At 41.0% G+C, this 12,443-nt stretch overlaps 2 protein-coding genes across 7 annotated transcripts in view; one reads left to right on the forward strand and one right to left on the reverse strand.

The window, feature by feature from the left end:
- LOC120050038 (protein O-mannosyl-transferase TMTC1-like) overlaps positions 1-12,443 on the forward strand; it is a 111,456-nt gene that overhangs the window by 86,038 nt on the left and 12,975 nt on the right. The gene's annotated exons all lie outside the window — the stretch shown is intronic.
- Positions 1,281-9,376, reverse strand: LOC120050036. Of its 5 annotated transcripts, XM_038996644.1 has the most exons (10): positions 7,023-9,376; positions 6,040-6,093; positions 5,544-5,642; positions 5,297-5,440; positions 3,009-5,079; positions 2,780-2,884; positions 2,620-2,691; positions 2,390-2,479; positions 2,230-2,301; positions 1,281-1,706 (listed from the first exon to the last, which is right to left on the reverse strand). In XM_038996644.1, exons 2-10 carry the CDS (start codon positions 6,079-6,081, stop codon positions 1,498-1,500), a joined length of 2,904 nt encoding a protein of 967 aa, XP_038852572.1. In that variant the 5' UTR covers positions 6,082-6,093; positions 7,023-9,376; the 3' UTR covers positions 1,281-1,497. The 5 variants fall into 5 exon arrangements, 4 of the variants coding, with proteins under 4 accessions (XP_038852572.1, XP_038852570.1, XP_038852571.1 ...); XM_038996642.1 differs by having other exon boundaries at positions 5,544-6,093; XM_038996643.1 differs by having other exon boundaries at positions 6,040-9,376.

A 12,443-nucleotide genomic window follows, 5' to 3' on the forward strand; every position in this document is an offset into this window, starting at 1 on the left:
AAAACATTTGTTTAACACAGAGATAAACAGAGCACTCATGAAATCACTGGGTTGACACAAAGAGGAGGGGCTTAGGGGGGGCTTGTTAGAACAACAAAACACTTTCATACACACACACACAGACACACCAGCGCAGCAGACTTGGCGTTAGTCGGGACAGTGGGAGTATTCTGTCTCTGTTTGTTTACTGTCTGCATTATAGCCCCCACCTACTTTATTGTCATTGATGGGCGTGTAAGGTATTTGTAGTACACACACAGCAGCATTCCTGCTTGCCTGGCTAGCTCTAATGGAGAAACATGGCAGTAATGGCAACACAAATTATCTCCATTATTGCGCTACAGATCCATCAACATCAACATTGATGGGAGTGTAAAGTGTTTGTAGCACACACACACACACACACACACACACACACACACACACACACACACACACACAGTCTTGCATTTCTAACCAATTTAGGACTCCTCACATTTACATACCTTTTTAGGACCCTGCTTTCCAGACATCATAGAATCACAGAAATTACACTCATGAGCTAGAAAAAAAATCTAATATGAGGAAATCACCGAAAGTTGCCGACATCTTGAAAAAAGATCACTTGTAATTTTACCACCTACTTGAGACCGCACATTGCAAATCAAATCAAATCAAATCGGTCAAATACACATGGTTAGCAGACGTTAATGCGAGTGTAGCGCATTGCTTGTGCTTCTAGTTCCGACCGTGCAGTAATATCTAACAAGTAATGTAACAATTTCACAACTACCTTTTACACACAAGTGTAAAGGAATGAATAAGAATATGTACATATAAATATATGAATGAGCGATGGCCGAACGGCATAGGCAAGATGCAGTAGATGGTATAGAGGACAGTATATACATATGAGATGAGTAATGTAGGGTATGGTAACATTATAGCTGGTTTAACAGTATATACATATGAGGTGAGTAATGTAGGGTACCATTATAGCTGGTTTAACAGTATATACATATGAGATGAGTAATGCAGGGTATGTAAACATTATATAAAGTGGCATTGTTTAAGTGACTAGTGATACATTTATTACATCGATATTTGATGCATTCATTCTATTTTATGACTGAAAATATTGCATGTAGAATGCCACAATGATGCAACACGGATGGCAACTCAACGGCTGTAGTGTAGTTCTACTGTAGTGTAGTTCTACTGTAGTGTAGTTCTTCTGTAAAGTATTTAAACTGGAACAACCATTTCAGTAATAGAGTCATTATATCCAAGTAACAGATTAATAGTTTAGAAAAATGTTTTTTATTTTTCTGTAACATTCAAAGTCAGCAGGCTTTGTATTCTTGAGACCTTAATCACTCCAAAAGTGAACAACCCACCTGGGAAAACTTCCCCCAAACAGAGTGAGATGGAGGACATTCATTAACTGCCTATGAGCTTAAGTCAAGTAAGTCCCATTAAATCCTCAGAGGTACACCAAGATAGAAGCATCTTATACACTTATTTTCTCTGATCTGCAACTATTCTGTTGTGTACATAGAACTTTACTGCTCTCCAGTCCCTGTTTACTAGCGCTTGGCCAGAAGCAGCAATGCATTTCTCACAGTCTTGTTTTCCAGGCGTTTTTCCCATTCGGATAAAATTCATCAAGGAATCTTCAACTGCATCCACCTCTATTGTCGACCAAAACCTTTTTGTTCCTTTGGCACCTTTGGAAAGAGATGACATTATGAATGACTACATTAAATAAAGGTTGAGTACAATACAGTATGTGTTCATCTCTGTATTAACTCTACAAGGTTGCAGCTGTTTCTGCAAAGTGTGTTGAGGTTAAACTAACAATCCCAACTAAATAACTACATAGATAAGGATGTGAGAGAAGAATGTGCAATGCTGACATCAAGGCAGACTCAATCTGTATGGAATCTAAGCCCATCAAATTGTTTGCAATGTAAACCTTCTAATAAAAGCAATACTTATTAAATTAAGTTCCCTCCCCCAGGAAAAACAATGTAAAGTGTGGTAATCCTTCTGTGTTATCATCTATCCTGACACACTAGTTCAGATCTAACGTCTTGACTTGTGTCCAATCCAAACTAATCCGTTCTGTACTGGCATGGTTGGAAATACACCAACTGATGAAGACAGGATTGATCTGGACCAGCACTGTACTATACGTTGACACTACAGAATGAAAATGCACTGACTGAAGACAGCAGGAAACAGTCTAACCATGTGAGCCTCTCTTTTGTCCCAGCTTTCCCTTGGTGATTGGCTGTTTGGCCCGAATCGCTGACATCTCTCCTGGAAAACATCAGTGGAAAACATGTATTTTTCGAAAAGGACATTGTAATTAAGAATACGTCCATATCTATGTAAGGTATAGGCATACCGGTCAGATTTTCTTCATAGGATTTTTCAGACGACTCCTCTCTCTCAGAGTCGTTCTCTGATGCACAATCAGTGGCTGCAGCATCAATTTCTTCAGACATAACAGTTTGTAAAAGACAATAAAAACAAAAGCAAATTGCAGCAAGTTAAATCAGTGCACAAGAAATTAGAGTCAGCATTTTTTGCCAGAGTGAAAATGCACTGACTGAAGACAGCAGGAAACAGTCTAACCATGTGAGCCTCTCTTTTGTCCCAGCTTTCCCTTAGTCATTGGCTGTTTGGCCCGAATCGCTGACATCTCTCCTGGAAAACATCAGTGGAAAACATGTATTTTTCGAAAAGGACATTGTAATTAAGAATACGTCCATATCTATGTAAGGTATAGGCATACCGGTCAGATTTTCTTCATAGGATTTTTCAGATGACTCCTCTCTCTCAGAGTCGTTCTCTGATGAACAAGAGTCTGCAGCCTCATTATTTTCAGCCATGCTTTTTTCTAAAAGATGGCCAAAAGAAGAATGCTAAATTGAGGCAAGCTAAATCTGCGCAAAACAAAACCTTTGTTTTTATTGTCAGTGTAAACTTTTTGCCATTAAACTAAACACTGGGGGTAAACTTACCACTGGGACTGATGGTTATTTGATCCAGACTTTTCCCCTTGAACTCTGCCAATCTGCCCTGTTCACATGCCATCAGTATTTTACTTATTTTGGCCAACTGAAGCGTTCCCTCTGGAAGACGGTAGAACTTTCGATGAATCCGAATGTCGTGACCCAAGAAGTCAGCAAACTGGTCCTGTTCTGTATCATTGAGATTTAACACTCTGGAGAGGGTGGCAACCTGTTTTCGTAGTTTAGTTGATGACAATGCTTCAGGTAACTTGGCACCACATTGTTTGGCATAGGCGCGGATGCAGTCATTCCCCCGAAAATGTGTATCATATCCTGGCCTGGCAAATAAGTAGATATTTCCTTCGCTCACTCCACATGAGCACCGCTCTTTGATAAGCAGCTCTAAAGATTCCACCATCACTGGAGTAAGGATTACAGGCACCTTCCTGCCACGCTTCCCACAGGTTTCAATGCGTTCAAAATGCGCACAGAGTAGTCTCTCAACCTCTGTTAGCGCCACTGCAACATCTTTGTTAAGTGGGGATTTGTCCCTGGAGTGAAATGTTGCCACAGACATCTTTGACACCTCTCCCTCTCTTTTCCTGTTGAAGATAATCATCTGAGCCAGTATCACTTTTGCTAGATTGCTCCATTTTCCTGAGGTTTTCTCATCGCACAGTTGGTTGTAGTATTGTTTCTGCTTTTCATCTAAGTACATGTGTATTTTTTTAACGTCATCTGCTAATGGAATAAGCTGCGGTGCGTTCCATTTCTTCTGTTCAAGTGTACGATATGCAGCAGAAGAGATAATTTCATTCCAGCGAAGACGGTAGATGCCTTGGAAGTCTCGGACAAGCTTCAACTTTTCTTCATTCTGGGTAATAAGAGCTTCACCCTCCATGATGTCTGCAATTTTCTGGATGCTTTGCCCAAGCTTTGTCGCCAGGGTTGCTTTTTCGAATTTGTTTGTCTTTTCATCATAGCCAGTCACTTCTTTGACAGCTTTTATGATGTGTTGGAAGTGTTTTGGGTTGATATAATCCTTCATCTTTTTCAGTGGTGTCACCTTTCTACCTTTAATCACAAGTCTCCCTAGTTCTCGCAAAGTTTGACGAATGTGCTGGTGTTGTGAGGGGTTCTCCCCTTTCTTGTTGTACATTTTTTCACCCAATGCCAAGATGTATCTGTCTTGTTTTACTGCATGGGCTACATCATCTTGAGCCATGTTACTCACAAGTTTCCATACCTTTTCACTCACTCCTTTAGCAACCGGTTGAGCATTAGCACAGAGCGCCTGTATTCTGGTTTTGCCAGGCATCTCCTTTCGAACGTGTTGTGCTAGTGTGCACCTTGCCACATGCCTCCACATAGATTTGCGTTTAAAGAGCCCATGGCAGGCAAAACAATGCTGATAGTCCTGGTGATTGGTCTTGTCATTACTTGTTTGTTTACATGGTACCAAAACCCCCTTTCCTTCTTTAAGTGCCTGAATGTTGTGTGCCCGATTCCCCTTCTTGCGAAGAAGATTCAGCTGAAGTCTCCTAGCTTTTGATCTCTTTGCAAACCGAAGTGCAGTAGCTACTTCTATTTCATCCCCATGTTTACGTTGTAAATGACGGGCAATTTTGGATTGCGGTTGCTCGCAAAACAGACAGAAGTGCTTTTTTTGGTGGTACTTTTTGGATCCATCTAATTCTGAGACATTCATTACAAGCAATGATTCACTGCTAGTGTTTGACATTGGGGAACTAGTACATCTCTTATAAGTATTTGCATATTGATTCTTTCTCTTGAGTTCTGTTTCTTCATTTGAGCTGTTTTCTTCTGAGGAACTTCTGCATCTCTTGCTAGTCTTCTTGTAGTGATTCCTTCTCTTGACTCCTGCTATTTTATCTGAACTGTCTCCCTCTGAGACTAAATCAACGTGTTTACTGCTGTCCACCCTTGTCTTTGGTTCTGAAAAATCATCAGAATTGTCTTCCTCTGATGATTCTGATGGCCCTGGGACATAATCACCTTCACTGTTGTCAATGCTGGTTATTGAGTCATCAGTCTTGTATCCAAGCATAGCTTTGGTCAACTGTATTGAAGAAAAAAATTATATTGGATAACTAGACAGATTACAAAGTATTTGGACACCGGCACATTTTGATTAGTTACGACTGTGCTCCTCTACTTGTTTATGTTATAATACTATGAATATGGGATGAAAGTGCAGACTTGCCCATCTTTGATTTACAAAGCTGATTCACAAGAACTTACAGTATGTGCTGGTGTTGAATGACACTTTAACTTACGTATATACTGTCTGTTCTGATCAACGGTGGTGCATCATCCAACACATTGACTATCGACCCAGAAGTACTGGCAGCCTCAGAGGTACTGGCAGCCTCAGAGGTACTGGCAGCCTCAGAGGTACTGGCAGCCTCGGTGTCTGACATCTAAGGATACAATAAAATGATATTAGTCATGTGCAAATTAGGCAATAGGATATGATAACGATTCAACCATCCCCAGTATCCTCATTCTAAACAACTGACAAACCTGCGCTTCGGGATTTATCTTTTCCTTTTCAAATCTGGCCTCACAAGTTGAACTATGCTTCTTTAGATTTTCCATGCGCCTTCTTAGCCTCTGCAGTGCCTTTGTAAAGGAAGACAAAAAGAAACGTTGAGACTTAATAGAATGACAAGATTGCTCGGCACACAACAGGGGATGGGCTGGGGGACACCAATGACTGTTATCATTGACTAATAGAGGGGCTGGGGGACACCAATGACTGTTATCATTGACTAATAGAGGGGCTGTTATCATTGACTAATAGAGGTCCAACAAACATCTATTACAATTTCTGTTTTTTTAAAACTACTTTCAAGGTAAAAAAGCAAGTATAAGCATAACAGAAGCACATTATGCAAGTTCCTGCATGCAACTAAAGCTGAATCTGCTTTTATGGATGGACTAAAAGAGAATCAGTATGAGTGGTTTGGCTAAAGCAAGGCAAGCGTACTCTAAATACTAGGCAAATCAGAAAACATACCGCATTGGTTACTTTGTAGGTTCCTGGACTCTTATCTTCCATTATGTTTTCGATCTTAAAAAATGTGTGTAAGAAATAGGGATTTGGTTAAAGAATCTGCCAGTATATGTATATATTTTTTCAAGACAGTGAATTGTCACAGTCCTACCAAAATGGACACTTTCCACAACCCTTATACTTGTTGTGGTGTTTCACTCTTTTATGTGCAAAAAAAAAAGAACTAGGAACCCCACCACGCCCCTCCCCCCACCCAAACTAATGTCCATGGTTTTCAATAAAAAAAATCTGGTCACTTATTTCTTAATTAGTTTAACATATTTCTTATTTTCATCTGAATTATTTCAATGTAAAAAACGGTATTTGGGTAAGAAAGGGCTATAAAAAACGGGCGCAACTTCAATACATTAATTTAATGAGGGGGTTTAAATATTTTAACACACATACAGGCTTATGACTTGACAAAACAGATGAAAAGGAACTGGCTTTTCTTGCTAGCTTGTTACACTATAGCAATATTATTTTCCAATGCATGTAACATTGTGTTAACCACAATCATGTATTCTAAATCATAGACACGTTTACCAATTATGCTAAACTTATTAGCTAGCTTGCAACCATAGCTAGCATATTTCTTTTTTTAACTAGCATGGGTAGCATGCTAACCGTTAGCTAGCACGCTAACAGTTAGCTAGCACACTAACCGTTAGCAAGCCACAAATAACTATAAGGTAGAAACATGCAAAGTAACAATTGCACATTAATGAATTGTTTGGATAAACCTGCCAATTTCAATGTCATGACGCAGTATATCTGACACAATGCGGCTTTCAGACATCGTCAATGCATGTTGGATTCCACCGAAAGACATACATGACTGACATTAATTCATTAAAAATAAAGACAACGAGAACATGCATTGCTTGTCAATACACCAAATACAATTTTAGCTAGAATATTGGTTAACAGTTTAGTTAATAGCTTACCTTCTTGCATGAATGCAAACATCTGCAACCATCCTCCTCTTCCTTAAAACACGTGCTGCACAGCTACTTCAGTGGTGATCACGCTCAGGCAGGGACAGGTTTGCCAGGTCAATTTCAAATTTCTAGGAGTCTGCTCAAAACCAGCCTTCAAAACCCACCTTCACTAGCACAATTTTAGCAGAATACGGCGAAATTAATGATTTTTTTTAAATGCCATGTTGGTAACGTTGCAATATAGAAGTAGTATAACAACTTCCACCTAGCGACCAAAACCTTTCACCTGCCACAAAGTTTTAAAAGTACATCAATAAACCACAAATAGTGTACATGGCAACCTTGAGCAGAGATTTATGCTGCAACATGGGGGAGGGGGAACTGTGTATCTTTTATTATTATAATATTTTTATTAACAACACATAAATACAGGAAGTACATATGGGAACACAAGTATATATAAATAATATACAGGACGGGGGAGGGGGGGGACTGTGTTGACCTATAAAACCTTTGATAGTTTGGTACTGTTGTGCACTTTGCAGTGGGGGAGGGGCAGGACCTCAAGCGGAAATTATGGCCAGTAGATATGCATAACAATGATTCCATCAGCCCAGATTTCTGAATATGTCTGCAATGTTATTACTGTTAGCCACATTTCCTTAGACAATTTGGGTTTGTAGCTTACACAATCAGTATCAGTGAGGTGGTAAGTGCAGCTACTTGAATGGTCTGTACATGAAAGATGGAGTGGTGGATATGTACATTTTTCACTGGGGAGACTTGCTGACACAAAAGTAGCTTATGGCAGGTTAAGATTTGATCTAGCAACCTAACCCATCAGCAATCAGATTAATTACCTGCCCACAGACCACTCAAACAGCCTACTGATATTAACAGCCATCTCTCACTATAGGCACTCAGCTACTCCCACAATCTCTCTTTCTCTCTTATAACAGGCCTTTTTTTAATCATATTTGCATTTATCTTCCACTAGATCCCTGGTTTCACAATGTGGAATAAAATGTAATGATAATACGTGATTTCAGGTTTGTACTGCTGTGAAGACGTAGGCCTTTACATCAGCATTGATCTCTTTGCAAAAAGCCTCAAGAAAACTCATAATAACATTGGGTAGCTGATGAGTAGCTGATGTTCATATCTTAAAGGACAAGTCCCTATAAGCCTTTGTCAGGAATCAGGACTGGGTTAATAAAGCCAACGCAACTGCATGTTTTACAAATGGTAGGCTATCAAATGTTAGGCCTAGTTATAAAATGACATTATAGGCCAACATTGTACACTATAGGCCTATTTCTTTTCCGGGTAGGAGAAGGTCTATTGCAGACTTGCCTAGTGCGGCAAAATGGCCGAAACATGGCCTGGTCATGGATGAAAAGCACATTTTCAAACTGGGGTAGAACTGAGGGAACATAAGGCAGACCCCAGGATTTCAGCTTCCTGTGTTAGCTGTTGTAATCCTCTTGCTGCGTATATTTGTAGAAAGCCTCACCCCAACAGAGAGTTATGGGGAGGGAGGTATAATCAAAATGTCTGCTTAATGCTTTTGAGGGAGCAGCAGAAAAGTGTACCCAACCTGGGGTACAACTTGCTAGAATTGGTAGTTGAAGCAGTAGTAGTAGCCATGTAATGGCAGCAGTGTTGTAGTTGAGTCACAAAAGCATAAGTCCGAGTCAATTCACAAGACCCTATGGCTACTCTGAGTTGAGTCAAAGTCACCAATGTTGGAGTCAGGAGTCGAGTCACAAGTCCCTATGGCTGAAATCAGAGTCCCACTGTTTGGTCCAAGAGTTCAAGTCTAAGACAATGGGTCCATATTAACTTAATATTAAGTTATTAACCCAGTCAGATAGTGTCAGGAGGAATTTGATCAATCATTTTTCGTATCCCCTTTCTTTCTGTGCCAACAAATGTTTATATGCTACAGGTAAACCAGATTGTCAGCTAGCTAGCTAATTAGGTAACATGTTGAACATGGTGTGGCTGCACAGCTTCTTCATATTTGATGTAGTCTAAATAGAAACTGAAAGACACAGACAGACATATACACCTCTATAAACTATACTGAAGTCAGATATTAGTGGCTAATGTGCACATTCTGTGGAGGTCAACTAGATCTGTTAAAAGGTCTACAACAACAACACATTTTATGTTTGTGTTAGAGAGCACATAACATGCCTATCTGAATTTAACTTAATCATTTGAAATCACATATTTCAATGTTAAGCTTTGATTTGTAACATATTAACTGTTTTTCAGTGCATAGTAGTCTACAAGAGTCTGTAGAACAGGTTCATATTAGTGGTACAGTTGAGTGAGAATTCCAGCCAGCAGTTGAAATTTTGATACATTGTATGACACGCCCTACACTACAGCCAATCATTGAGCAGCCTCCCATCCCCTTCTCTGCTCCCATCCCCCTCTCCTTTACCAGGTCATATGCTGTATATTAAGGCCACATATAAGTATTAATGAACAAACAGCTATAGACAGTACTGAAGTCAGATATTAGTGGCTAATGTGCACATTCTGTGGAGGTCAACTAGATCTGTTAAAAGGTCTACAGCAACAACACATTTTATGTTTGTGTTAGAGAGCACATAACATGCCTATCTGAATTTAACTTAATCATTTGAAATCACATATTTCAATGTTAAGCTTTGATTTGTAACATATTAACTGTTTTTCAGTGCATAGTAGTCTACAAGAGTCTGTAGAACAGGTTCATATTAGTGGTACAGTTGAGTGAGAATTCCAGCCAGCAGTTGACATCCACCCACAACCACAAAGTCATATACACTGCTCAAAAAAATAAAGGGAACACTAAAATAACACATCCTAGATCTGAATGAATGAAATATTCTTAAATACCTTTTTCTTTACATAGTTAAATGTGATGACAACAAAATCACACAAAAATGGTCAATGGAAATCAAATTTATCAACCCATGGAGGTCTGGATTTGGAGTCACACTCAAAATTAAAGTGGAAAACCACAATACAGGCTGATCCAACTTTGATGTAATGTCCTTAAAACAAGTCAAAATGAAGCTCAGTAGTGTGTGTGGCCTCCACGTGCCTGTATGACCTTCCTACAACGCCTGGGCATGCTCCTGATGAGGTGGCGGATGGTCTCCTGAGGGATCTCCTCCCAGACCTGGACTAAAGCATCCGCCAACTCCTGGACAGTCTGTGGTGCAGTGTGGCGTTGGTGGATGGAGCGAGACATGATGTCCCAGATGTGCTCAATTGGATTCAGGTCTGGGGAACGGGCGGGCCAGTCCATAGCATCAATGCCTTCCTCTTGCAGGAACTGCTGACACACTCCAGCCACATGAGGTCTAGCATTGTCTTGCATTAGGAGGAACCCAGGGCCAACAGCACCAGCATATGTTCTCACAAGGGGTCTGAGGATCTCATCTCGGTACCTAATGGCAGTCAGGCTACCTCTGGCGAGCACATTGAGGGCTGTGCGGCCCCCCAAAGAAATGCCACCCCACACCATGACTGACCCACCGCCAAACCGGTCATGCTGGAGGATGTTGCAGGCAGCAGAACGTTCTCCACGGCGTCTCCAGACTCTGTCACGTCTGTCACATGTGCTCAGTGTGAACCTGCTTTCATCTGTGAAGAGCACTGGGCGCCAGTGGCAAATTTGCCAATCTTGGTGTTCTCTGGCAAATGCCAAACGTCCTGCACGGTGTTGGGCTCTAAGCACAACCCCCACCTGTGGACGTCGGGCCCTCATACCACCCTCATGGAGTCTGTTTCTGACCGTTTGAGCAGACACATGCACATTTGTGGCCTGCTGGAGGTCATTTTGCAGGGCTCTGGCAGTGCTCCTCCTACTCCTCCTTGCACAAAGGCGGAGGTAGCGGTCCTGCTGCTGGGTTGTTGCCCTCCTACGGCCTCCTCCACGTCTCCTGATGTACTGGCCTGTCTCCTGGTAGCGCCTCCATGCTCTGGACACTACGCTGACAGACACAGCAAACCTCCTTGCCACAGCTCGCATTGATGTGCCATCCTGGATGAGCTGCACTACCTGAGCCACTTGTGTGGGTTGTAGACTCCGTCTCATGCTACCACTAGAGTGAAAGCACCGCCAGCATTCAAAAGTGAACAAAACATCACCCAGGAAGCATAGGAACTGAGAAGTGGTCTGTGGTCACCACCAGCAGAACCACTCCTTTATTGGGGGTGTCTTGCTAATTGCCTATAATTTCCACATGTTGTCTATTCCATTTGCACAACAGCATGTGAAATTTATTGTCAATCAGTGTTGCTTCCTAAGTGGACAGTTTGATTTCACAGAAGTGTGATTGACTTGGAGTTACATTGTGTTGTTTAAGTGTTCCCTATATTTTTTTGAGCAGTGTATATTAAGGCCAAATATAAGTCTTAATGAAGAAACTGCTATAGACAATACTGAAGTAAGATATTAGTGGCTCATGTTAACATTGAGTGGAGGTCAACTGATCCTAGATCTGTGACTTTAAGTGCCTAAAGCCAACTCTAATATACAGTACCAGTCAAAAGTTTGGACACACAAACTCATTTAAGGGTTTTTCTTTATTTTTACTATTTTCTACATTGTAGAATAATAGTGAAAACATCAAAACTGAGAATAATACATATGGAATCATGTTGTAACCAAAAAAGTGTTAAACAACTCAAAATATATTTTATATTTGAGATTCTTTAAACCCTTTGCCTTGATGACAGCTTTGCACACTCTTGGCATTCTCTCACCCAGCTTCACCTGGAATGCTTTTCCAGCAGTCTTGAAGGAGTTCTCACATATGCTGAGTACTTGTTGGTTGCTTTTCCTTCACTCTACGGTCCAACTCATCCCAAACCATCTCAATTGGGTTGAGGTCGGCTGATTGTGGAGGCCAGGTCATCTGATGCAGCACTCCATCACTCTCCTTGGTCAAATAGCCCTTACACAGCCTGGAGGTGAGTTTTGGGTCATTGTCCTTTTGAAAAATAAATGATATCCCCACTAAGCGCAGACGGTGTATCGCTGCAGAATGCTGTGGTAGCCATGCTGGTTAAGTGTGCCTTGAATTCTAAATAAATCTCTGACAGTGTCACCAGCAAAGCACCACCACACCTCCTTCTCCATGCTTCACGGTGGGAACCACACATGCATAGATAATCCGTTTACCTGCTCTGCGTCTCACAAAGACACAGTTGGACCCAAACATTTCAAATTTGGACTCATCAGACCAAAGGACAGATTTCCACCGGTCTAATGTCCATTGCTAGAGTTTCTTGGGCCAAACAAGTCTCTTCTTATTTTTGGTGTCCTTTAGTAGTGGTTTCTTTGCAGCAATTCGGCCATGAAGGCCTGATTCACGCATTCTCCTCTGAACAGTTGATGTTACTTGAACTCTGGGAAGCATT

The sequence above is a fragment of the Salvelinus namaycush genome, chromosome 6 (assembly GCF_016432855.1).
Source record: "Salvelinus namaycush isolate Seneca chromosome 6, SaNama_1.0, whole genome shotgun sequence".
NCBI lineage: Eukaryota > Metazoa > Chordata > Actinopteri > Salmoniformes > Salmonidae > Salvelinus > Salvelinus namaycush.

Excerpts from the sequence above, each read along its gene's own strand:
- LOC120050036 (XM_038996642.1), bottom strand. The coding sequence starts at position 5,813 with ATGATAACAGCCCCTCTATTAGTCAATGATAACAGTCATTGGTGTCCC. Across the intron at positions 5,441-5,543 it reads AGATAAATCCCGAAGCGCAG|ATGTCAGACACCGAGGCTGC; the intron begins GTTTGTCAGTTG and ends TTGTATCCTTAG. Across the intron at positions 1,707-2,229 it reads ACAAAAGAGAGGCTCACATG|GTGCCAAAGGAACAAAAAGG; the intron begins GTTAGACTGTTT and ends CTCTTTCCAAAG.